Source organism: Salmo trutta, chromosome 21 (genome assembly GCF_901001165.1).
Source record: "Salmo trutta chromosome 21, fSalTru1.1, whole genome shotgun sequence".
Lineage (NCBI taxonomy): Eukaryota > Metazoa > Chordata > Actinopteri > Salmoniformes > Salmonidae > Salmo > Salmo trutta.
The window spans coordinates 6,221,517-6,248,649 of record NC_042977.1 but is presented as its reverse complement, the minus strand read 5'-3'; the positions used below and the strand labels follow the sequence as shown (position 1 = coordinate 6,248,649).

The following is a 27,133-nucleotide window of genomic DNA, read 5'->3' as shown; positions in this document are numbered from 1 at the left end:
CTCAAGATAAAAATACATAAATATTTCAACAAATAAATAAAACAACCCCTGCTGATTTTGTACGTTTGCCCACTGATAAAGAAAGGAACAGTCTATAATATTAATGGTAGGTTTATTTGAACAGTGAGAGACAGAATAACAACATAAAAATCCAGAAAAACACATGTCAAAAATGTTATAAATTGATTTGCATTTTAATGAGGGAAATAAGTATTTGACCCCCTCTCAATCAGAAAGATTTCTGGCTCCCAGGTGTCTTTTATACAGGTAATGAGCTGAGATTAGGAGCACACTCTTACAGGGAGTGCTCCTAACCGCAGCTTGTTACCTGTAAAAAAGACACCTGTCCACAGAAGCAATCAATCAATCAGATTCCAAACTCTCAACCATGGCCAAGACCAAAGAGCTCTCCAAGGATGTCAGGGACAAGATTGTAGAGCTACACAAGGCTGGAATGGGCTACAAGACCATCGCCAAGCAGCTTGGTGAGAAGGTGACAACAGTTGGTGCGATTATTCGCAAATGGAAGAAACACAAAAGAATTGTCAATATCCCTCGGCCTGGGGCTCCATGCAAGATCTCACCTCGTGGGGTTGCAATGATCATGAGAACGGTGAGGAATCAGCCCAGAACTACACGGGAGGATCTTCTCAATGATCTCAAGGCAGCTGGGACCATAGTCACCAAGAAAACAATTGGTAACACACTACGCCGTGAAGGACTGAAATCCTGCAGCGCCCGCAAGGTCCCCCTGCTCAAGAACACATATACATGCCCGTCTGAAGTTTGCCAATGAACATCTGAATGATTCAGAGGACAACTGGTGAAAGTGTTGTGGTCAGATGAGACCAAAATGGAGCTCTTTGGCATCAACTCAACTCGCCATGTTTGGAAGAACACCATCTCACCGTCAAACATGGAGGTGGAAACATTATGCTTTGGGGGTGTTTTTCTGCTAAGGGGACAGGACAACTTCACGCATCAAAGGGACGACGGATGGTGCCACGTACCGTCAAATCTTGGGTGAGAACATCCTTCCCTCAGCCAGGGCATTGAAAATGTGTCGTGGATGGGTATTCCAGCATGACAATGACCCAAAACACACGGCCAAGGCAACAAAGGAGTGGTTCAAGAAGAAGCACATTAAGGTCCTGGAGTGGCCTAGCCAGTCTCCAGACTTTAATCCCATAGAAAATCTGTGGAGGGAGCTGAAGGTTCGAGTTGCCAAACGTCAGCCTCGAAACCTTAATGACTTGGAGAAGATCTGCAAAGAGGAGTGGGACAAAATCCCTCCTGAGATGTGTGCAAACCTGGTGGCCAACTGCAAGAAACGTCTGACCTCTGTGATTGCCAACAAGGGTAAGTCATGTTTTGCAGAGGGGTCAAATACTTATTTCCCTCATTAAAATGCAAATCATTTTATAACATTTTTGACATGCGTTTTTCTGGATTTTTTTGTTGTTATTCTGTCTCTCACTGTTCAAATAAACCTACCATTAAAATTATAGACGAATCATTTCTTTGTCAGTGGGCAAACATACAAAATCAGCAGGGGATCAAATACTTTTTTCCCCCACTGTATATACACTGCTCAAAAAAATAAAGGGAACACTTAAACAACACAATGTAACTCCAAGTCAATCATACTTCTGTGAAATCAAACTGTCCACTTAGGAAGCAACACTGATTGACAATACATTTCACATGCTGTTGTGCAAATGGAATAGACAACAGGTGGAAATTATAGGCAATTAGCAAGACACCCCCAATAAAGGAGTGGTTCTGCAGGTGGGGACCACAGACCACTTCTCAGTTCCTATGCTTCCTGGCTGATGTTTTGGTCACTTTTGAATGCTGGCGGTGCTTTCACTCTAGTGGTAGCATGAGACGGAGTCTACAACCCACACAAGTGGCTCAGGTAGTGCAGCTCATCCAGGATGGCACATCAATGCAAGCTGTGGCAAGAAGGTTTGCTGTGTCTGTCAGCGTAGTGTCCAGAGCATGGAGGCGCTACCAGGAGACAGGCCAGTACATCAGGGGACGTGGAGGAGGCCGTAGGAGGGCAACAACCTAGCAGCAGGACCACTACCTCCGCCTTTGTGCGAGGAGGAGCAGGAGAAGCACTGCCAGAGCCCTGCAAAATGACCTGCAGCAGGCCACAAATGTGCATGTGTCTGCTCAAACGGTCAGAAACAGACTCCATGAGGGTGGTATGAGGGCCCGACGTCCACAGGTGGGGGTTGTGCTTACAGCCCAACACCGTGCAGGACGTTTGGCATTTGCCAGAGAACACCAAGATTGGCAAATTCGCCACTGGCGCCCTGTGCTCTTCACAAATGAAAGCAGGTTCACACTGAGCACATGTGACAGACGTGACAGAGTCTGGAGACGCCGTGGAGAACGTTCTGCTCCCTGCAACATCCTCCAGCATGACCGGTTTGGCGGTGGGTCAGTCATGGTGTGGGGTGGCATTTCTTTGGGGGGCCGCACAGCCCTCCATGTGCTCGCCAGAGGTAGCCTGACTGCCATTAGGTACCGAGATGAGATTCTCAGACCCCTTGTGAGACCATATGCTGGTGCAGTTGGCCCTGGGTTCCTCCTAATGCAAGACAATGCTAGACCTCATGTGGCTGGAGTGTGTCAGCAGTTCCTACAAGAGGAAGGCATTGATGCTATGGACTGGCCCCCCCGTTCCCCAGACCTGAATCCAGTTGAGCACATCTGGGACATCATGTCTCGCTCCATCCACCAACGCCACGTTGCATCACAGACTGTCCAGGAGCATGCCCAGGCATTGTAGGGAGGTCATACGGGCACGTGGAGGCCACACACACTACTGAGCCTCATTTTGACTTGTTTTAAGGACATTACATCAAAGTTGGATCAGCCTGTAGTGTGGTTTTCCACTTTAATTTTGAGTGTGACTCCAAATCCAGACCTCCATTGGTTGATAAATTGGATTTCCATTGATTATTTTTGTGTGATTTTGATGTCAGCACATTCAACTATGTAAAGAAAAAAGTATTTAATAAGATAATTTCTTTCATTCAGATCTAGGATGTGTTGTTTAAGTGTTCCCTTTATTTTTTTGAGCAGTATATTTATATATATATATATATTTCATTTTGAGTACTTTGGTCCTCCTTATACTGTACTTCCCATTGCAAACATCTTCATTACATTCAGCACAAAAAATAACCAGTGAACAAAGTTTAAATGCAACAATGTTTCACACACGGAACACATTTTTATCAAAGCGATAGCTAACAACCGCAAGTGAGCTGCAATAAAAAAAGAAAACTTCCACTCACCAGATGATGATCATTTGAAACGTAACTTCTTGTTGAAAGTTCATCTTGAAAAGGGCAAAGAGAATAAATGAGCATCAACATCTTCTTTGATAACACCTGTAGCTATTGCAGCCGCCGCACACTATCCTACAACAAAAACTAGCTAGCTTAGACCATGGGAAAACTACTGCTCGGTATTGAGCAGTGATCTGTTGGCCTTCGTGAAGGCAGAAGTTTCCATATGTTTTTGTAAAAATGGTCCCACTCATTATAAGTCAAAATGTGATTGGTTGATTCCACTGTCTGCCCTAATACAGTTGAAAGACAGCCTTCTATCAAACTTCTGAGGGCCTAGCCCAGAGGTAGGCAACCCTGGTCCTGGAGTGCCGCAGACACTTCATGTTTTTGATTTAACCGACCTGGAAGACCAGGTGTTTTGAATTTAGGCAATCATTGACCTGATCAGTTAGCTCAGTTGGTCAGGTGTGGTGCCTAGTTGGAATAAAATCCTGCAGTACCTGCAGCACTCCAGGAACAGGGTTTCCTACCCTTGCCTAGTCAGTGGTGAGTTATCTATAGATGTATCTACTGCGTTTCTAAACCCAGAGGTGCAACATCACAAGACTTCCCAGGAAGCAGAAGCAGACCAGGTCGGGGTTTTGGTTTTGAGAAGTCAATGAGACATATGAACAAATATTCCTTAGCTGTTAATTCCCTCGAAATCGAAAGGCATGACCTAGATTTGAGCCAATGTCTTAAGTAGTTGGTCATGATATTACTCCAACCTTGTGAAAGTGACAAACTGACACGTTTTCATTTTGGTCAAAAACGACTTTATATCGAAGAAGTGCCTTTAACTTGACGGCCTGCACATGAACAGTTCAGTGTGAGACAACCGTTGGACCCGGTGATGTGTTGCTACACATGAGCTTAGATAGCCAACATCACCATCACATCACTAATAAGCAAAATCCTGATTCAATCTTTTTTCTCAGTTTTAACCCTTTCCTTTCCAACACAAACTGAAGAGATTAAATCAGAATATCATTGAAAATAAGAATATAATCAGGCTCTCAGAATATCATTGAAATATTATTGAAAATAGAAATTAGAACAACATTTATATTTAAAATATAGAACAATTATTTAATAAATCCTTGGGCCTTCAATGTATTTTGATCAAACATATCCCAACTTTGGACTTTAAAAAACAGGCCATACTGAACATTCCTCTGGCCCCTTCTCCAGTCTTTCATGTTTACAGCCATTGGGCATACTCTTTACACTGTTGCATGACCTGATTTATGAAGTTTTCACATATAAATTCACACACACACACACACACACACACACACACACACACACACACACACACACACACACACACACACACACACACACACACACACACACACACAAACTCACTCACTCACTCACTCATGCACACATGCAAAAAGAGGAGGTAGAAGCATCTCCAGTCAGATTTTGTCTAGTCAGACGACGCACCGGTGGCAGTTTGTGCTTGGGGATAGGGTGAGCAAGCCAGCGCTCAATGGAGTTTTCCTGAGAGGGCTCCAATGCTGAGTCAGCCAAAAAAAAACAACCAGCACCCACACACAAAGAGCCCCAATCCACCAACCTGAACTGTCACAATGACAACACAAACACCACAGGGGAACAATAAGCCCCTCTGCTTTCCAGAAGCCCAGGCCACAATAAAGAGCCATGCGCCCAGGGACACCGGCTGTTTGACACCACGGGTCACCAAACAGATTCTCAAGCCACTCAATGATGTCTATGCATGGTGACTAGCCTTCTTCTGACACGCACACGCTCCCGCATTCTCTCGTCTCATACCCACATTCTCCAAGAACAAGGGCCATGCCTCTGCCAAGACGTCGATCCTCCTTCTTGGGCCAGCCCTCAGCTGCAGAGCGCCCGGGTAGCACCAGCACCAGGGCTAGCACCGCGGGCATCACCACAGCCCCCCGGGGCGTCTTTGTGGGGACAGCCCCAATGGGCGGCACCAGCCTGGGCACGCGCGTGTCGCGGCGTGCCCTGGGCATCAGCAGTGTGTTCCTGCAGGGGCTGAGGAGCACGGCCGTGCCTGTTATGCCCCGTGGGGCTGGGGCTGGTGGCAGGCAGCACCCCGGGGGTGCTGAGAGCCTTAACGGCTGCCTGATGGAGTACAGGGACAAGGTGCACGCCCTGGAGCTACTCAACCAGCAGCTGGAGGAGCAGATCAGACACTACCTGGATCGTAAGGCGTTCAGCGCCGGAGCCTGGGGTCCCCTCAGACAGGACTGGGAGGACGTCTACAGGCAGGTAAGGAAGGGGGGAGAAGGAGATAGTTGAGGATGATGGGTAGAGATGTTACAGATAGGTAAGAGGGAGAAAGGCAGAGCAGGGAGGAGAGGGGTAAAGAAGGACTAGGAGGACTTCTACAGGAAGAGGGAGAGGGAGGAGGGAGTTGAGTATGATGGGTAAAGGGTACAGACTGATAAGAAGGGAAAGAGAAAGAACGGGAGGAGGGGGTAGAGAAGGACTGGGAAGACAACTAGGTACAGGTAAATAAGAGAGGGAGTTGTTGGATTGTTCACAAGTCCTAGAATGAAGTTAAGATGCAGCAGTGCAGCATTTTACTGTTCTATGCCTCCGACCAGATGGGAGTAGGTTGAAGCATTGATTGAGTGGGTGATTGGAGCTAGAGATTGTGGCGGGATTTGCGCTGGATAGTGCGTTCATTTAAAAGTGACAGTTTTGGAATGGGGAGTCTAACTTTGAAGCAGTGTTCATGATCCTCAATTGTTTATTGCACTGTGAGACTGTTAGCATATTTTAATTTGTTTTCCTTTATTTAACCAGGGGAAACCCATTGACACCAGGGTCTCATTTATAAGGCTGCCCTGGGAACAATACATCAACATGATCAGCCTCAATACTACAATGACACATTACAACAAATCAAATTCAAAAGTGACAGATAAAATTACACCTCAATCAAAACATCACCACATTCCTCATCAAAGTCCCAAACTGACCCCTCGAGACCAGAGAGTCTAGCCTCCAAGTGGCCTGCAGGTCATTCCATGCGCTAGGGGCACAATAAAGAAATCCAATCTTCCGGACTCTGTGGAGACCCACGGAACCTCTAGAGCCAGCCAGTCTTGAGAGGGAGTCTGATGGCGACTGGATTTCCAATTAAGAAATAATGTTGAAGTATAGCAGTCTTCCATAGATGAGGTGCAATGCATTGTGATGCCATTATAATGCCCTCCAAGACTTGGCACAGGCATGCATGACCCCCTTATAATCAGTGATGTAGTGAGTAAACAAAATAGGTGGGTAAAAGCTGACCACCTTTCGCGGTGTATAAAGTAACACTCCCTGTATGCAGTTTACAGCGATAGGTGGGTAAACACTCGTGGAAAATAAAAAAGTTGTGTAAATGATGTCTACCTGCGTTTACCCTCCTCTACATCCCTGCTTATAATGTCTGGTCTTATTATCATCTCATAATGATCCTCACTTAATAACAGCTATTTTGAGTCCATTGAAAATGACCTGCATAGAGAGACTTAACATACCATAAGCCTTGTAATAAGACATTGTAAAGGCGCATACATGCTTTTAACAAGTCATAGAGCATTATACCTGCATGCAGAATACCCATTTATCAAAAAATTCATCCTAAGTTGGACTTCAGAGCATCTGTTGCACCCTAGTGGACAGACTGAAATATTGCAAAATCTCCCCCATAGGTTAGTGAGTCCATCCTTGACAATGCCAGACTAATGCTGCAGACAGAGAATGTGCAGGCCAACGCTGAGGACTTCAAGGACCGGTGAGCATACACTCTCCTCGCATCCTATCTCCTCACATCCTCTCTCCTCAGCTCCTCTCTCCTCACCTCCTTCCCAAAATGTCAGAACCTGGGGAATCGAGAAGAGCATGGAGAAGAACGCTTTGACTTTTGAGATTCACTTTCTCTCCATCCTGTAGGTATGAGAATGAGCAGCCCTTCAGGAAAGCGGTGGAGGAGGAGATCAGCTCTCTGTACAAGGTGATTGACGACGCCAACCTGACCAAGTCAGACCTGGAGAGCCAGATGGACAGCATGAGGGCTGAGCTCCGAGACCTGGCCCGCAACCACGAGGAGGTGAGTCAAGCATGAAGGATGGAGCACATACTGGAAAAAACAGATTACCAGCAAACCGCTAACTTTGTCATAGGGTTCCTTCTCGGGTTTTCAGAGGGGGATATTAGAGAAAGGGATATTCCCGTCAACATACAGTCTAACAAAACACAATTTCCCACTTAGTTGAATCCCCAAGACAGTTCTTGTGTATTCGTTTAGTTTATTTACCCAGCATAGAAATAAATGGAGCACATATGAAACCCTAACTGCTAGCATTTCCATAGGATTCCTTTCTTGTGGGGTTTGTACACTGACAAGCATTTACCTCCAACCCAGGGTGGAAGCCCACACCTCATCCAGCTGGTTGTTATTTGAAATCAGATAATTAGGATCATATTGATTATATGAATCCGGTGTATTAGTGTTGGGGTGGAACAAAGGCCCTTTTCCCAGGTGTTCTTCTGCTCCCTCCAGGACGTGAGGGTGCTCTACAAACAGATGGCAGGCCGTGAGGTGGATGAGCCGGACTCTCCCATTGAGACCAATCTGGACCAGATACTGGCCTACATCCGCTCCCACTGGGAAAGAGTCATCGAGAAGAACCGTGCCGAGACCGATGCTTACCTGGAACACAAAGTAAGTTCATACTGTAGTTCCCCAAACGTACAACCTTTAACATCTGAGTAAAAAGGGGAGAAATCGATATTTACTTATGATAGATCAATGTGTAGTTGAAATGTATTTACATTTGTCGTTAGTTGTTTTTCTATTATGAGGTCAGCTTGAGGGTTAATTGTGTCTACTAGGGGCCAGTCAAAACAAATGGAATACACCTGCTTATTTGACATAGCTTGACGGCTGTGTGTGTGTGTGTGTGTGTGTGTGTGTGTGTGTGTGTGTGTGTGTGTGTGTGTGTGTGTGTGTGTGTGTGTGTGTGTGTGTGTGTGTGTGTGTGTGTGTGTGTGTGTGTGTGTGTGTGTTCAGCAGGAGGAGGGTGTGAGCAGTAAGCTGAGTCATGAGGAGGAGGAGCTGGAGAGTCTGAAGACGGAGTATAACGACGCTGGTTGTAAAATCCAGAGTCTGCAGGCCGAAACTGAGTCCATCAGAGCACTGGTATTTATTGTGCCATCACCTCTACAGTGTCCCTATATAGGGCAACGTTTTTGGGGACAGCCCAACACCACCAATAGTGTGTATGTCAGTGGAGAATGGTGGAGGTAGAAATAGGAAGGACGGGCTAATTGGAATGGTTGGAATGGAACGAATGAAACACAAAGTGTGTGTGTGTGTTTCGTAGGTGTCAACTGCATCAACTGTGTCAACTTGCTCCAACAGAAGCGCGGTCTGGAGAACTCCCTGAACGACGCCAAGCATTGGCATGACATCGAGCTGCAGAACCTGGGATCCGTCATTGGCAAGCTGGAGTCAGAGCTGGGCGACGTCCGCGGCGACATTGAACAGCAACGCCGTGACTATGAGACGTTGCTAGGTAACAAAATGCGCTTGGAGCTGGAGATCGGCACCTACCACGGCATCTTGGACGGGGAGGAGAGCCGCTACCACCCCTCGATGTGAGTAGCTAACTTTAGAGATAACCTCTGAGGCAAAGGCAATATCAAAAAAGAAGATTAATAGCCCAGCAGGCAAAATACCATTGGCACATGACTTCTTAATGATATAATTTTCTGTTTTCTGTTTATGCTATTATAGTAATAGTGCTTGACTTGGACTGAAATAGGTTCCAGTACTCATTTTGGGAGCCGGTACTGTTTATATTTAGGTGAGCTAATATTCTATAAGAGGAACAGGAGCTCAAGCAGTAGAACATTTTAGGTACCGGTACTCAGCTCAGGTGAAATCCTGCTCAAGTCAAGCACTGGATATCAAGGTGAACTCCACGCAATATATTCCAATGGGTGAGATTGCATGACCTCCTTTGACACATGTTCCTCTCAACAGGTGCACAGGTGCATCAGAGCCTGAGGGGGGACAAACTCCCCTTCCTCCCCATTCGGAGCCCCACGGCCCAGCACCTCAAGGTAAAGTCTACTACAGTCCCGTTCAAAAACCGAGGAGCAAGGCACTCTTCATGATATTAAAATACCTCTATTGTGGTGGCAAGTTCAATTGAACAATATCTTAAAAACAGCCTGATTGTTTAGAATATTCACATATACAGGTAACTGCCAAAATAAAGAAAACACTTGAATAAATGAAGGATAGAAAGTATATTGAAAGCAGGTGCTTCCACACAGGTGTGGTTCCTGAGCTGATTAAGCAATTTAAACATCCCAGCATGCTTAGGGTCATGTCCAGTTGCCCATTAGTTTGGCAATTAGAAGAGAACTCAGTGACTTTGAAAGAGGGGTGTCAAAGGAGCATAGGGGGTTTAAAGGGTGTGTGTGTCTCAGTCACCAGATCTCAAAACAACTGAACACTTATGGCAGATTCTGGAGCGGCGCCTGAGACAACGTCTCCTACCACCATCAACAAAACACCAAATTATGGAATTTCTCATAGAAGAATGGTGTCGAATCCTTGCTATAGAGTTCCAGGCTTGTAGACTCTATGCCAGGGTGCATTGAAGCTGTTCTTGGGGCTCTGATGGCTCATTGTGGCCCAACACCCTTTTCAAACACATTATGTTGGTGTTTCCTTTATTTTGGCAGTTACCTGTGTATCTGTTCCTAAAGCATATCCACATACAGATGACAATGATTTTGATTTCCTCACACATTTCACACACCTGCATGTGAAAGCTGACTTGCGTGTGAGCGATGTGTGACGTTGTTCCCTGTTTTTGGAAGCATCTTCCAAGTGCTAGTCACCCTTGTAGAAACCAGAAGGGGTAAGTTGTTGTTAGGTTGCTTGTAATTATGGAGGACCAGGAGTGACAAATCTTTTAGAAAAATGTATACATGAATAATGAAAATGTATAGAAATCAATGTATATATTTCCTCATCAGTTTTCAAATGGTTTATTATTTGTTTATTAATTTAGAAGTGCATTATTAACGCATTAATAGTAAATTACTTTTCTAATTTAATCATTGGTTTATGTTCACTTTTTTTTTTTTAAATGTGTCACTCCTGGTCCACCATTCTAGTAGGTTGTTGTTTCATTGAGGACGGAAATAATTTCTGCAAGTGCAGAAACACATTCTCACCTTTCGTCATACTATTTGTAAATTATATATATTTATTAAACATTGTTCAAGTCCTTTATACTTTATTTGATTTATTAGGGTGACAGCTAGTCTTACTGGGGTCCGATACTATTCTGGTATAATGAACTACTTATTATGCATTTTTTGTCTTATCAGGTTCCAACACATCTAGTTACTAGTGGAAAGACTGAGGACCATTTGGGGACAAGGCCACTTCTTAATGTTGGAGCTCAAGTTATGATCAACTGTCCTTGGGTTTGGAATAACACCAATGAACATGAAGCTCTCACACCGTTGATCTCCAAGGTATCTGTGCAGTTTCCTTCAGAGACCATGTTCTTACTAAAGAGTGTAATAAAATGAGTGTAATAAAATTGAAACCTCTGCAAGAAAGCATCTGGTCCTCTTTTTTCAACTAGGCCTCTTTATTCAAATAGACTGGGGTAAGATTGGAATTTTCCTTTTGGGGACACTGCTTTCAGTTATGGCACATAAGACTACTTTGTTCATACATTAACAAAGCTTATACAAAGGGGTGGGTCCGATACTGGATGCTGATTGGTTAAAACCGCTAATTGGTTTCAAACTTAGCCAATATGGTTTTGGAGTTGTGGCATGGTTTCAATGACTCATTTTTTAAATACCGCTTGTGCCTCAACCAGCCTATGACTCAGCTGGCCTGCTTAAACCACACTGAGACTTGTGCTCAACATGACCTGAAACAATCATTAGCACAGCATTCAGTCTGGTTTAACCAGGCTGTGACTCAGCATGTGTAAAGCTCTAAATTGAAGTCATTGATAATGACATGCCTAAATTGTACTTCTTGCCCTTATGAGTCAAAAGGAGGATGGGGAAAGGACATTTCAGCAGGCACTCCCACAAGACACAGCCAGCGTTCATCAATACAATGCACGATTCATATGAAAGTGTCATTCATTTGTCTTAGAAAACAGGGGGTGCCAGTGATGATGTTTACATTGAGGATAGTTCCTTGGTTTAGTATTTTCTTCTTGCTCTTTGGAGTGGAGTTTCTGGTGATTCCGCGTTTGTTGATTTGTCCCCTGGAAAAGTGAAACCAGCTCCTGCAAGGTGAGTCAAGGTGGTTGTATATAGTATTAATAAACAGCACAACTTAAGTTACATTTCAATACAGTACATGTAGTCCTACTGATCTGAGGGTACTTTATGGGCTGTGAAATTATGGCTCACCTCACTAGCGTGATGATCATGTTGCAGTGGGGTCTCCTATGACAGAGTAGCAGCCAGAGCAGGAGTGTGAGGGTTTCTTGAATGAGTCATCAGTCCCCCGTCTCCTGCGAAACGGGCTCATGCTGACATGTTGTGTTTTCTCAATCTGCGGAGGACAGTGAACCAACACTTACTGTTTACTATATCTATAGGTATAATTCAGAAGTTTACCCAAATCTCCCATTGACATCAATGCATAATTCATGTGAAAGTAAAGACTAACACACAGATCTGAAGTTAAGCTTGGGACTATAGGGAAAATAAGAACATCTGCAAATTTGATTATGATCAGGTGTTTGCTTTTTTGTATTTCTTTTTGTTGGCGGGACATGCATTCAGGGGAACTTTGTGCTTTTAACCCTTTGATGATTATGATTAACTGTTAAATAATCTCGATAGCTAGTGCCCCTACATGTCAAAGCTCTTACATGTTACCATCCTATTCCAAAGCAAACGAAATGAAATGCTGCAATGAATGTCCCACATTAAAAAGGTTTCCTCTGATCCAAGAGTCAAAGAATCAAAGGATTGCTCACCAATGTTAGTCTACTCATCAAAAGCAATCCCAAAGAACAATGTTACTCCCCAAAACCTTTTAAGATAGTGAATAAGAAATCATATAACAAGCTTACCATTTCACCACTTGTTTCTATTGGCACAGATTGGATTGTAATTATTGCAATGGTGAAAATGACCAATGCCAATGATACCCGCTGCATTTTGTCTCTTCTGTCAAAGCTTGTGGCGGAGGGAGTCTGCTGTGTTCAAGACAACCTTAAATCTAAATAGGCATGTCTTGGGTGGGACCTGTTCTAAGCCCTTCCTTTTTGTGACGAAGGAAGCAATATTGTGATGTGGTTGTTTTAAGGTAGAATGCCATGGAAAAGCAGTATGTTGACAAGTGAAAACTTCCTTGAATTTATGTTTAACATATTAACACCAATATTTTATCACAAATCAAAATATGCAACGTATGCCTTTTCTTCAGAAAGTGTATATTCGACCGTCAGAACGGAAACTTAAAGGGTCAATCTGCAGTTCAAACAAGCGGTTACTCTCAACCAGCCTGTAACCACTCTCAAATTCATAGACAAAGCTATGGATGCAAGGACAGATCATCTATGAGATCAAAATGATAGTTTTAACCATGTTTTGAGGATATATCCTACACTGTTTGTTTAATTATATTGTTTACAAACAATGGAGTGAAACAAGCTTATATTTTGGGTTCTGATGGTATTACTAAACCGACTTCAAAATGCAGGTCTCTGTGTGTGGTTATCACGATGCATGCATACTAACCGAAGTCTTGCAGGTGTTAAAATGGTTCAATTCATTTGTGCATGTGCCAGGTTTTAGAAATCTCAACTGTAGTACAGGCGCTCCAAAAAGTTGGGTAAATAATACTTTCCTGTGGATATTTTTCAGACACCCAGTACAGTAAGTTCAAATGTAATTTTATTCAGCATTCTTGCTTGTAAGGAAACTATCCACATTTTTGCAGTGCTTTAATTTAAACTGTGTCCCCAGAAAGCTGGTATCACAGTCTGATTTATTAAGCAAGGGTTAACCCTTGACCGCTAAGCCATAGTGCAATTTCTAACTCTAGATAGATGTATTTGGTTACGGAATATATGTATTTTCTGTTGTTTTGATTGAATGTTGTCATCTTGTCATATATTTTTTTAACTGATCCAAACCAATACAGTAACTGAATTTGAGATTTTACTCAATATGAGAAAAAATGTAATTGTCAGTTTACTTCCTGAATTGACTGAATTTAAATGGAATTGACTGACCCCAACCCTGCTTGAGTCTTTAGATGTGTAAATAAGCTCAATAGTTACAATTATTTATTTTAAGCCTAATGAATAACAATCATTATTTTTGTTTCACTGGAGTTCTATGTAGCCTAAAACGTGTTCCAATAAAAAAAAGTGAAATTTCTGACAAGCGGTAACCATGAACGGTCTGTGAAAAATGAGGTCCACTCTATCAATGATGTTGCAATAATGAATCATTTCTGGTCTTTATTTAATAATAACGTTCAGAAAACACCATTTCCCACAAGCCTTCTTATTTAACCCGCCCTTTATTAAAATGCGAAAGTCGGTCTGGAAAGACAACTCGGCATTTCATTGGTCGGTGAGCCGGCATTGGGACACGCGACAACGACCTCATTCTTTCTTGTGCGTTTCCAACATCGTCGCAGCCGCGGGTGAAGTGGAAAAAGACCGGTAAGAAAACGTATATATCTAACATAGTCACAAATAGTGTTTAAAACTTGTTGGATTTAGTAAAAATGTATCTGATAAATTGTTGACAGGATCTGTTGTTAGTTTGGAATTGTTTGATAACGTTAGCTAGCTAACGTTTAGTTTCTAGTTACTACACAATGCAATGAAAAGAGGACCACGAGTTTCTCGGCATTAGCCACCAGCTATCTTACCGGCGTCTGTGACTCTAAAATCATTTGGGGGTTTTTATCCAGTGGGATGATTGGCATCTGACAAATCGAAAGATAACAAAACCCACACGGACTTCCTGGATTTGTGATCAAATTGCTTAGCTACTAGCTCGAGATTCGGAGGTAATTTGGTTAGCCAGTTTTAGCTAACTGGTAGGGCCTAAATATTTCAGTCACTAAAATACAATGGCCCAGGATGCCAGTTTAACAGCTAGGTAACTAACGTTAATTTGCAGTTGGCAAACTGATTTAAATGCTGATAGCTAGCGAACGTTAGTTACAGTTCTGAGCGAATATAACATAGTCATGTAGCCAGCCATGGTAAATTAAATGGCAGGAAAGGAGTACGAGGACGATACGTGAGATTAGCCATACTAGGCCACCTGGCTAGCTACCCCAGTTATTCAGCGTTTACTGGAAGGTGACTAACTCAGCTGACTAGGTAAAGGATGCTGGCATTTATAATGTAATGCGCAATATGATTAGCTTCCTAACTAACGTTTGCTAGTTGCGCAATATGATTAGGTAACTGCGCGTAAAATCTATTCTCGGTCTAACCATAGCTGGATGAGCAATTTCTTTACGTTATCGTCTTCGATTGTGATTCATATGAATGACAACGAAGGGAAGACTTGAAAGCAGTTCGACAAAAGCCAGATCAGGCAGAGCTTTAAGAGGGTTAGGTACATTTAATTTGTCATTTGGCTGGTCAGCAACATACTTCATGAATGAAGATAACAAACGGGCGACCCTTTCCAACCAAATTGATATTACTTCCATTTGTCTTGGTGGTGGTAATGAGGTGTATCAAACAAACCGAAATGGCACCAGCCTTTTGATTCACGTGATGACTGCTTACCATATTAGATACTCCTGATAATCTAGATGCAGGCAACACAATGTTACTTACTGAACCAGTTTTCCCTGCTTTGTCCCCCAGCTCTCTGTCTTCAAGTTTAATTTTGTCGAGGTCAGCAGCAGCCATGCCTTCAGACCTGGCCAAGAAGAAGGCGCAGAAGAAGAAGGAAGCCGCCAAATCCCGCCAGAAGACAAAAAAAACAGAGGATGGAGAGGGAGAGAAACCAGATGAAGGTCAGGAGAATGGAGCCATAAGCAACGGTAATAGTTGATAATCATAGAGCAACTAAAGAAGGGCTCAGGTTTAAATCCTCTTCACTGCTAGTTCAGGTTTCAGAAATGTATTTGTATTCCAGGTGGTTGTTCTCTCATGTTAAATGGATTGGCTGGCATGCAGATTAATGTAAGTAGAGATAGGTAACCCTTCATTTGGAGAAATTCCTTACTAAATGGCCCTCCATGTCACTGAATTACAGGTGTGGAAAGCCTGACCAAGGAGATGGATGAGTTTGAGCTGAAGAAGACTGAGGCGCGGGCGGTGACTGGCGTGCTGGCTTCGCACCCCAACAGCACAGATGTGCACGTCACCAGCATGTCGCTCACCTTCCATGGACAGGAGCTGCTGCAGGACACCAGCTTGGAGCTCAACTCGGGCCGCCGCTACGGCCTCATTGGCCTCAACGGCACCGGTAAGTGGTTACATCACATGGGGTGTGTTCAGTAGGCACAAAGAGGAAGTAAGCGCTTTTGAATGCGTTTTGGGTAAGAATTTATCCGTTAAGACTTTTTTCATTGGAAAACATTTTATGGTGTACTCTAATGAACAGTGCCTTTGGGACACCTCGTTTTGCTACGCCATTGGTCATTTTCGTTGTTAGTCACACCTGTCCACACGGGACATCTTTCAGCCAACTCAGCCTTTATCTCCTCAGGACATAATTTGCCCTAGTTTTCCCAGGAGCAACCTCTAGCTGGGGTATGGTTACTTTTTGTGTGTATGTATTGGCCTCTTATGACATTTATAACAGAACAGCAGCCGTAGACCCTTTTCTTCTGTGTAGAAGTTTATTTCAACTGTCCCCACCTTATTTACAAATTTGAGCTCTACGGGGACACTTAAATGACACATTTACTAATCTTTCTCTTTCCAGGTAAATCCATGTTGCTGGCAGCCATTGGCCACCGTGAGGTACCTATCCCAGAGCACATTGACATCTACCACCTGACCCGTGAGATGTCTCCCAGTGAGAAGACTGCCTTGCAGTGTGTCATGGAGGTGGATGCGGAAAGGATCCATCTGGAGAAGGAGGCAGAGCGCCTGGCATCCGAGGACTGTGAGTTGCTTTATAATGGTGGTTTGGTTGTAGTACTGTGAATTACCATGTTACCATGGGAACTGTGCTCACTGTGGCAGCTTCCCTTCCTAGGTGTGGTACACTACCTCCCATGTCCCGAATAGCCCTGCATAATGTGTTCCCTTCACGATGTAGCATCGGGACAAGGGCACAAAGGCTTAATTGGTGGGATAATAACTGTGATTCCATTTTGCTCCAACCAGTTAAAATAAACACCGTAGAGTAAACATTTCTCTCCACCCACCCCAACTGTTATCTTCTCTTCTTATCCTGCTCGTCTCCCTCTTTTCCATTGTCCTCCACCCAAACGCTCATCTCTCTATTTCTCCTTTTTCTCTCCCCCCTAAAGCCGAGTGTGAGAAGCTGATGGAGCTTTATGAGCGCCTGGAGGAGCTGGACGCGGATAAGGCTGAGGTGCGGGCCTCCCAGATCCTCCACGGCCTGGGCTTTACCGCCGCCATGCAGCAGAAGAAGCTTAAGGACTTCAGCGGAGGCTGGAGGATGCGTGTCGCTCTGGCCAGGTACAAACCCACCCTTTACAATACAAAGACAAACCTTTACCTATACTAATAAAGCGTCTCAGTGCATATTTGGGATCTGGGCCCTTGTTCATAAAGGTTCAAAGTGTAGGCACGCTGATCTAGCATCAGTTAACTTTTGGATCATAATGGACAGGTGGGACCTGATCCTAGATATGCGCCACTACTCTGAGAATATGGTCCCAGCTCTGCCCCAAGCCCCTGTTCATTCATTATAATGTAAAAAGCAAAACTGATCCTAGATCAACACTGCTACTGTGAGACACTATATGAATACAGGCCTTGAGCGCAATCTTTTTTCCTAGACTCTCTCAATCCTCGCTTCAACTGTCTACACCTGTCCAGAAAACTGGCAATCTACATGAAGAGCGATGGGGAATTGGATTGTTTGGAATTGGCTAAATAACATCAAGCCACAAACATTTTTCTTTCCCACTTTATCTTTGACTGTCCTAACTTGACTGGTCGAATCCTAACAAAATATGGACACCAACTATATTCTAATGATGCACAGGCGTTTGACTCAGAACTGTTTGGAAGTGATGTAAAGAAAGGCCGAATGATGACGCCGCCAACAAGCAGTATGTTCTCAGTGCAGCGGCACAGTGACAAAAATTAACCGACGCGTTTATCTGATCCCTGCAGTTCTGTTCACTCTTGAGTTTCACTTTGCCCAAATGCTTTTAGTCATAACTATTTAAGAGGTTTTATATTTAAAACATCTAATTCACAACCTCCAATAAGACATACCTGTGAATTGTGTTTTTTTCATTTACAAATGCCCTGTTGTTTTGGTGAGGGTGTGAATAGGCCTATTTTAGCACTTATTTTGAAGACCTACTAACCTGGGTTTGTGCGTTCCTCATCTCCAGGGCCCTGTTCTTGAAGCCGTTCATGTTGCTGCTGGATGAGCCCACCAACCACTTGGACCTGGATGCCTGTGTGTGGCTGGAGGAAGAGCTTAGCCAGTAAGCCCATTTAGACGTGTGAGACGTCGGACATGACGTTTCTAGACACAATTGGGCCTGTATAATCACTTTTCATGTGAAAAGCCACCTTAGATTGGTTGAAGGCAGGTTTCTTCTATGACATTAAAGTGACCTCTCCAGAGGTAAACTGGAAAATCGTGCAACATTTACATGATCTACTAATTCTAAGCTGCTATTACATGCTGTTATTGCTGCTGTGACATGATGTAAACAAAAGGCCGAATTGTAGTGCCCCTGGCAGGCAGTTTGTTCTCAGTGCGGGGGCGCGTTGACAAAAACTAGACCGAAGCGTTTATCTGATCTAAGCAGCATTCCAAAAAGAGTGTAGAGCTGATGCCACAGGGTTTGTTACTTCCAAGATAACCGATTTTGTTTTAGACATTGCTCATGGAGTTTATAGTTATGCGCTAACTAGCTATATACAGGTAACTGCCAAAATAAAGAAAACACTGACATCGTGTCTTAATAGGGCGTTGGGCCACCATAAGCCAGAACGTCTGGAACTCTATTGGATGGATTCTTCTGCCAGAAATTCCATAATTTGGTGTTTTCTTGGTGGTGGTGGAAAATGCTGTCTCAGATGCTGCTCCAGAATCTCCCATGACTGTTAAATTGGGTTGAGCTCTGGTGACTGAGATGGCATATGGTTTTCATGCTCATCAAACCATTCAGTGACCACTCGTGCCCTGTGGGTGGGGGTCATAGCCGTGCCTGGTGACTCACTGAATTCCTCCGTTGCTCTATGTTAACCACATGTTTCAGTCAGTGACTGCCATCGTTAGTCGTTTGTGGTGATGTCAAAAGGAGGGGTGATGTACAAAACTGTCATCAGCGATTGGATTATCTCTAACCAATCAGTATCGCAGCCAATGACATATTTTCTAAATGCAGCTTTACTCAGAATAACTAAGAATGTGTTCGTTCTATAAATCATTGGAGGTACTCGAATCCTGACTTATTACGGAGAAACTCATGTCCGTGTGCGTAGCGTTTGGCCAGAGCAAGGCATTTGGGTAGCCAGGCAAGGCATAGCCGTGGTAACCAAAATAATGGCCTGCCCAGCATTTTTATAGATGACCCTAAGCAGGATGGGGTGTTAATTGCTTAGCTAGCTCTGGAACCGCACCTGCTTTCAATATTCTTTGTAGCCCTCATTTATTCAAGTGTTTCCATTACTTTGGCAGTTACCTTTTGACTTTGGTCCCTGACATTGTACGGATAATGCCTATTGGTCGTGTAACTCAAGAATTGGCATTGTTACTATTTAGAAGTGTCCGAAGTTTCAACCTTTCTCCTATTCTACAGATTCAAACGTATTCTGGTCCTGATCTCCCATTCGCAAGATTTCCTCAACGGCGTGTGCACCAACATCATGCACTTGCACGAGCGCAAGCTGAAATACTACACGGTAAGAGCAACTGCACTCTGTCATGAGCCACCATGGACTAACAAGATGTTTGTATGGTTTACAATAATTCTCCAGGTCTGAGCAGTTGCATTTCCTGTCCTCAGTTGATAAATAATCACTAGTTCACTAAACTTACCCAAATGGACCCAGTTAAAGCTCAGACTTCCACCATTTACAGGGTTTGTACGGTCATGAAAATACTGTGAAAGTCATAATTTTAAAATGGTGTTATCCAGGCTTGGATAAGTTTTGGAAAATGATCAAATCTGAGAATTTTGAAAAGTCTTGAACATTAATTTCTGTTGGTGTAATTTATTCAGGCAGTTAATATTATATCAATAAAATTTAAAGCGACATCTGCCAGGATCGGAATGACACGTCTGTGTTTGTGTGCATCACCTACATGTGTGCGAGACAAGTGGGCCGTTGCTCAAGGAGAGAAAGTCGGACATTGCAGCATCAGGTAGGCCTAGCCTATGAAATATATAAGACTAACTAGGTTGCCAATTCAAAACATAACTTGTACCCTATAGGTAACTGTTTAGCTATTAGGGAGTGAATGTTATTTACAGTGCATTCGGAGAGTATTCAGCCCCTTGACATTTTCCACATTTTGTTACGTTAGACTTGTTCTAAAACTGAATAAATATTTTCCCCTTATCAAACTACACACAGCACCCCATAATGACAAAGCAAAACAGGTTCTTAGACATTTTGCGAGAGGAGGGGAAAAAACGTATTTACATTTGTATTCAGACCCTTTGCTATGAGACTGTCAATTGAGTTCACGTGCAGCCTGTTTCCATTGATCATCCTTGAGATGGTTCTACAGCTTTGAGTCCACCTGTGGTAAAGTCAATTGATTGGACATGGTTTGGAAAGGCACACACTTGTCTATATAATGTCCCACAGTTGACCGTGCTCGTCAGAGCAAAAACTAAGCCACGAGGCCGAAGAAATAGTCCGTAGAGCTCCGAGACAGGATACTGTCGAGGCACAGATCTGGGGAAGGGTACCAAAAAAATTCTGCAGCTGGCCAAACTGAGCAGTCGGGGGAGAAGGATCTTGGTCAGGGAGGTGACCAAGAACCCGATGGTCACTGACAGAGCTCCAGAGTTTCTCTGGAGTTGGTTGTCCTTCTGGAAGGTTCTCCCAGCTCTGCAGCACTCTACCGATCAGGCCTTTATGGTAAAGTGGCCACACGAAGCCTTTCCTCAGTTAGACGCATGACAGGCCGCTTAGAGTTTGCCAAAAGGCAGCTAAAGGACTCGGACCATGAGAAACAATATTCTCTGGTCTGATGAAACCAAGATTGAACTCTTTGGCCTGAATGTCATGGGTCACGTCTGGAGGAAACCTGGCACCATCCCTATGGTGACGCGTGGTGGCAGCAGCATCTTGCTGTGGGGATGTTTTTCATCGGTGGTCACTGGGAGACGAGTCAGGATCAAGGGGAAAGATGAACGGCGCGAAGTACATAGACCCTTGATGAAAAATATAAATGAGAACTGTCTTGGTAGATGGTATGGTCTGCAGCTTATGAGGTCCTCTACTTCAGACAAGCAAACACTAAATAAATTGCCCCCTAAATAAATAAAAATGTAGAGATTATAAGCGTATCTGTCATTTTTTGTTAAGCCTTTATTACAGTAAATACTAAAGTTGCATTCATTCGTGAATTCAATTTCCGAAATGGAACGGTTTACGCCAATTGTTTTACGCTAATTATTCAATGGTTGCTTTATTTTTAAATTAAATGCTTGATTGCATTTCAAATCATGAATGACTCTTATGCTGTGTGACATGAACAAATATATCATTTATTGATACAGTAGCCTATATAAGTATTGAAATATAGGCCTAAGTAAGTTACGGTATTTTAGACTAAACAAGATGCGCTCTTAGGCCTACAGCTCGGTGGTGGTTATACAAGGCTGCTATACTAAGCCTACTAATAATAATGACATTACTTAATATTAGAAATATTATGATAATGAGATCAAGGAAAAAATGTGGATTAATATTATATAATTTTTCAGAAAATTTGGGACAGTGTAAACAACACTAAATAAATAATACCAGAGAGTCTGGTCTAACAAAATGTACAGCCTCTATTAACCTCTCTGGGAAATGTGGGACGCTAGCGTCCCACCCGCAGGACACACTATTCAACAGCCAGTGAAATAGCAGGGAGGCAAATTCAAAACAACAAATCTCATTCAAATTTCTCAAACATACAACTATTATATCCCATTTTTAAAGATACTTTTCTCGTTAATCCAACCACATTGTCCGATTTTCAAAAAGGCTTTACGGCGAAAGCATAACATTATATTATGTTAGGACAGCGCCGAGACAAGAAAAACCACACAGCCATTTTCCAAGCAAGGAGAGGCATCACAAAAACCAGAAATACAGCTAAAATGAATCACTAACCTTTGATCTTCATCAGATGGCACTCATAGGACTTCATGTTACGCAATACATGTATGTTTTGCTCGATAAAGTTCATATTTATATCCAAAAACCCCATTTTACATTGGCGTGTAATGTTCAGAAATGTTTTGCCTCCCAAAACATCTGGTGAATGAGCACATCAATTTACAGAAATACTCATCATAAATGTTGATAAAATATTCAAAAGTTATTCAAAGAATTATAGATACACTTCTCCTTAATGCAACCGCTGCGTCAGATTTTAAGTTTACAGCGAAAGCACACTTTGCAATAATCTGAGTACAGCACTCGGACAACAACAACAAGCAATACAGATACCCGCCATTTTGGAGTCAACTAAAATCAGAAATGGCATTATAAATATTCAATTACCTTTGATCTTCATCAGAATGCACTCCCAGGAATCCCAGGTCCACAATAAGTGTTTGTTTTGTTTGATAAAGTCCATCATTTATGTCCAAATACCTCCTTTTTGTTCACGCGTTTAGTCCACTACTCCAAATGCAGGAAGCGTGCGCAAAATGTCACGACGAAAAGTTTTTTTTTTAAAAGTTATATTTGCGTTCGTAGAAACATGTCAAATGATGTATAGCATCAATCTTTAGAATGTTTTTATCATAAATCTTCAGTAATATTCCAACCGGACAATTCCAATGTCTTCAGAAAAGAAAAGGAACACTGCTAACTCTCACACGCCACTGAACTCATGTCATTCTCTGTCGTCTACTTCCAGGAGCTCTTATTCTCTCCCTATTCACAGTAGAAGCATGAAATAAGGTTCTAAAGACTGTTGACATCTAGTGGAAGCCTTAGGAAGTGCAAAATGAACCCTAAGTCACTGGATAGGGAATCCCTTGAAAAACTACAAACCTTAAATCCAACCAGGAAGCATGGAAATCTTTCTCAGGTTTTTGCCTGCCATATGAGTTCTGTTATACTCACAGACATCATTCAAACAGTTTTGGAGTGTTTTCTATCCAAATCTACTAATATTATGCATATCCTACCTTCTGGGCCCGAGTAGCAGGCAGTTTAATTTGGGCACGTCATTCATCTGAATTTCTGAATACTGCCCCCAGTCACTAAAAGGTTAAGGCATGGCCTAGATTAAAAACAGACAGATTTGTGACAAACCAATATGGTGGTTAACTTTGCTATTATGCACATAGCAACATGGTCTAGGAAAAGGCGCCAATTCAACAGCACACTGATGCGTTTCAGGACTGCGACCAGTATCTAACGTGGGAGAAAGTGCCTTTTTGTTCAAAAATATTTTTTATTTGTTGCACCATATACAATTTTTCAGTAGCACAGGTCTTGGACTGATGGACTGTGCCATCTCCACTGCCTCCACAATGGATCAGTCCACTCACAGGCGCAAGTCAGACAGGTGTCTTGTACACTTATTTTTGTGCTGCTGCTTGACCTTACACAATGACAAGAGATGGTACATGGGATCAGAGCAGCCTCCCAGCGACGATACCACATTACGCTTACTTTTTTATACATGCATAGACGCCACCAATTGGTGGTAATTTGGTTAGATGTCATGAAATTCCATCTGTCAGGATGTGTATTGAACTCTGCATTTACATGTGTATTTTGTCTTGGTGAGTTACTATGATTTAAAAGCTTACTATGTTCAAGTCATAAACAAAGTAAATGAAAGATGTGGGGGTACATCCCTTTTTTTTTTCTTTTTTTTAAATGGTACACAATCATCTGAAAACAAATATTTGTTTACTTCCTCAAAGGGCAACTACGACCAGTACATTAAGACCAGGGAGGAGTTGGAAGAGAACCAGATGAAGCGGTTCAATTGGGAGCAGGACCAGATCAAACACATGAAGGTAAACTCCCCTTTCTCTCAGGACACTTTCACATACACAAGTAGTATGTGAAATTCGGGCTGACGCCAGTAATGTGATACATCACCCATGGTGATGGGTTATTTTGGAACCACCTAGCTTGTGGCCGATGGAAGTGTTGGGAGTGAACTGCTTCATCAAACATAAGTAGTTTTGTAAACCCTTCTCTCTCTCTCTCTCTCTCTCTCCTTACTACCCCACCAGAACTACATAGCCCGGTTTGGGCACGGCTCAGCCAAGCTGGCTCGCCAAGCCCAGAGTAAAGAGAAGACTCTGCAGAAGATGGTGGCCTCGGGCCTGACTGAGAGTGTTAAGAATGACCAAGTAAGTATGTTTAGTGACTTTGACAGGGCTGATTGTGCTTTTCCCTATAGGTTAGGAACAGGTGCTCTTTTTGGTATAACAAGTTTGGAGTCACATGATCAGAAATCTATGGACCATAGTTATAGTGGATATTACTGCAGGCAGGTGACCAGAGTTTGGGTGTACTCTTATTATTGCTGCTGTGGTATGATATCAACAAAAGGCCGAATTATAGTGCCCCTGTCAGGCAGTGTGTTCTTCGTGAAGGGGCACGGTGACAAAAAAGTGGCCGACAACTTTTCCTGATCTAAGCAGCATGCCAAGGAGTGTAGAGCTGACGCCACAGGTTCTGTTAGCTCCAGGATAATAGTAAAATGCAAAAGAGGATCCATAATTCCATAGCTTCCTTCAGGGTGTCACAAGGCAGGAATCAAAGAATAACACCTGCAAACCATCCTAAACTCTTAACTCATCCTTCTTTTCCTTTTTTTAGACCCTGTCATTTTGTTTTCCTCCCTGTGGGAAGATTCCCCCTCCTGTCATCATGGTCCAAAATGTCAGCTTCAAGTACTCTGATGACCAGGTACGCGTTTGTCCAACCTCACTTCTACCTAACGAATGTTTTGCTCAACTTGTTTTTTATAACTGTTCCTAAAACGAAAGACTAAAGAGATTCCAGCTCCAAACTATACTGTATCATGTTTTTTGCAATATTGTTGTCTTATGTTTTCCCTTGTTTGATGATTCAGCCCCATATATACAAGAACCTTGAGTTCGGTATCGACCTCGACACCAGAGTGGCCCTTGTGGGGCCCAACGGGGCCGGGAAGTCCACCCTGCTTAAACTCCTCATGGGAGAGGTTAGTCTTGTTATTGTTATGGTCATTTAGCAGACTTGAATTGTTCTCCTGTTATTCAGCCATACCATGACATGTTACCATAAATAGTTTATAGTTTAATTTTTACTGATGTGAGAATGGTCAATAAGAAACCAAATGTAAGCTGTTTTTATTTCCTGTTCAGTTGCCTATGCATTTCTTTGAACATATATCCCACAACTGCCATCTTTCCATCCCTACCAATGTCTCCTCATTGTCTTTGTCCTCAGCTCCTCCCCACTGACGGTATGATCCGCAAGAACTCCCACGTCAAGATTGGCAGATATCACCAGGTACCATACCATTAAAGCACACTGGTATCCTGAACTGTCTTAGATCATTTAAGTGCGTATGCTCTACAATTCCAAAATTGGAGTAGTCTTCAAATTTGAGTAAATCTGTGGTTCCACCAACTGATTTTGTGCGTGGTTGTGAAGTGGATTACTTTTTTATTTAACTTGATTGAAGTTAAGTTGGAGATTTGTAAAAAATGTCTATGATTCACATGGCTGAACCTACTCTATTTTCTCCAGCATCTAACAGAGCAGCTGGAACTCGACCTCTCCCCCCTGGATTACATGATGAAGTGTTACCCAGAGATCAAGGAGAGGGAGGAGATGCGGAAGATCATTGGCCGCTATGGGCTGACAGGCAAACAGCAGGTCAGTTTGATCATTAGTGATCAATTGTGATCCTCAAATATTGTTATCTCCCAATTGCAGACCTGCCTTCAGATAGCATTTTGTTTTGCTTTCAAGTCATTTTAACGTTTGAGACTGTCTGTTGTGCCAGGGGAGTGGGGTTTGTACTTTTGGGACTGTTCCATTTGTATCACGAAAGCTCCAAGGACAGCTTAAGTATGGAAAATAAATAACTATTTCAAACCAGGCAGGGTTGTAGTCATTTGAAATTCAACCCAAGTCGGTAATTTAATTAAACCCCTATATATGAATTGGGGGAACTGTCTTCTGACAATTGGTGACATTTCTGTTTTTTTTCCCCCCAGGTGAACCCCATTAGGAACTTGTCTGACGGGCAGAAGTGCCGGGTGTGCTTTGCCTGGCTGGCCGGGCAGAACGCCCACATGCTCTTCTTGGACGAGCCCACCAATCACTTAGATATCGAGACCATCGATGCCCTGGCCGACGCCATCAACGAGTACGAGGGCGGCATGATGCTGGTTAGCCATGACTTCAGGCTCATCCAGCAGGTGAGGATCGGACAATTGGAAACAGATTTGTTTGAAAGGGTTGCTTTAAAAATTAACAGAAATTTACTCCAACCCTAATGAGGGCAATGCATTTGTGGGCCACAGTGTCTGAACATACTCGACCATGCCAATAGCACAACGGTGCTGAGCCGTTAAACTCCACTAGTATACAGCAGTGGAGTCAACATTTTGAATGAGCTTATCAGAAATGGCTCTAGTTTACTTATTGAAATGATTTGTTGGAAGAACTGGGATTAATGCACTTGTATGTGCTTGTCCTGTTTTTGTGCCCCTATTTAACCCCCTTTCTCCTTTGTTTTCCATAGGTGGCCCAGGAGATCTGGGTGTGCGAAAAGCAAACCATCACCAAATGGAACCGGGACATCTTGGCTTACAAAGACCATTTGAAAAAGAAGATAGACAAAAATTCTCATGGTGTATAGAAAATTGAAATACCTCCCCAGATTCAAGACTGCACTGTCCCAAGACTGTGGACTCCCATTTTTCCCATTCCCTCTTCACGTGGCTATATAACTCGAAGCATGTTACTCCATTTCAAGATGCCCAATTCCTCCTGCTTTTAAAGCCTCTTTTTATAGGCTGCTGGAAGGTTGTGGTGCGACCTAGTTGCCTTCCATTGCTACCACCTTCACAGGCATACATATGGTATCTTGATTTCTCAATTAAAATAAATAATTTATCCATCAATGTGGTAGAGAACGCGTGCATTTTTCCACAGTTCAGATATAGTAGGAAGTTAGCCGCCTGTACCAATTTATTTCCTTTTACTCTAAAATAGCTTTTTATTATTTTGTCATTATTTAACTGTACCTGCAATAATGGGATTGTATGAATAAAGGAGCAAAATAACTGACTTGTTTTGTTTTTAGTTACATGACTGTGATAACTTTGACTCATCAGTTCATGGACAAAGTTCTAAGCATTTTCATTTTAT

The 27,133-nt window shown here is 42.9% G+C and overlaps 2 protein-coding genes, 1 long non-coding RNA gene and 1 other non-coding gene across 5 annotated transcripts; 3 read left to right on the top strand and 1 right to left on the bottom strand.

The window, feature by feature from the left end:
- Positions 1–4,702: 4,702 nt before the first annotated feature.
- On the top strand, positions 4,703–10,984 carry LOC115156575 (phakinin). Its single transcript, XM_029704046.1, has 8 exons — positions 4,703–5,615; positions 7,052–7,134; positions 7,293–7,449; positions 7,903–8,064; positions 8,413–8,541; positions 8,764–8,999; positions 9,388–9,467; positions 10,752–10,984. The coding sequence occupies exons 1-8, from the start codon at positions 5,172–5,174 to the stop codon at positions 10,772–10,774; spliced, it is 1,314 nt and encodes a 437-aa protein (XP_029559906.1). The 5' UTR covers positions 4,703–5,171; the 3' UTR covers positions 10,775–10,984.
- Positions 10,985–11,001: 17 nt separating this feature from the next.
- LOC115156577 (uncharacterized) lies at positions 11,002–12,632 on the bottom strand. Its single transcript, XR_003868287.1, has 3 exons — positions 12,479–12,632; positions 11,808–11,952; positions 11,002–11,680 (listed from the first exon to the last, which is right to left on the bottom strand). It is a non-coding gene; the product is annotated as an uncharacterized LOC115156577 (long non-coding RNA).
- A 1,343-nt stretch (positions 12,633–13,975) lies between these two features.
- Positions 13,976–27,050, top strand: LOC115156574 (ATP-binding cassette sub-family F member 2). Of its 2 annotated transcripts, none has more exons than XM_029704045.1 (15): positions 13,976–14,083; positions 15,254–15,405; positions 15,648–15,860; positions 16,323–16,505; positions 16,876–17,047; positions 17,938–18,033; positions 19,360–19,462; positions 23,674–23,769; positions 23,992–24,111; positions 24,584–24,673; positions 24,840–24,950; positions 25,199–25,261; positions 25,502–25,630; positions 25,975–26,178; positions 26,505–27,050. In XM_029704045.1, exons 2-15 carry the CDS (start codon positions 15,297–15,299, stop codon positions 26,619–26,621), a joined length of 1,806 nt encoding a protein of 601 aa, XP_029559905.1. In that variant the 5' UTR covers positions 13,976–14,083; positions 15,254–15,296; the 3' UTR covers positions 26,622–27,050. The 2 variants fall into 2 exon arrangements, with proteins under 2 accessions (XP_029559905.1, XP_029559904.1); XM_029704044.1 differs by having other exon boundaries at positions 15,254–15,432.
- LOC115157813 (small nucleolar RNA SNORD89) lies at positions 18,248–18,361 on the top strand. Its single transcript, XR_003868568.1, has one exon. It is a non-coding gene; the product is annotated as a small nucleolar RNA SNORD89 (small nucleolar RNA).
- Positions 27,051–27,133: the final 83 nt, after the last annotated feature.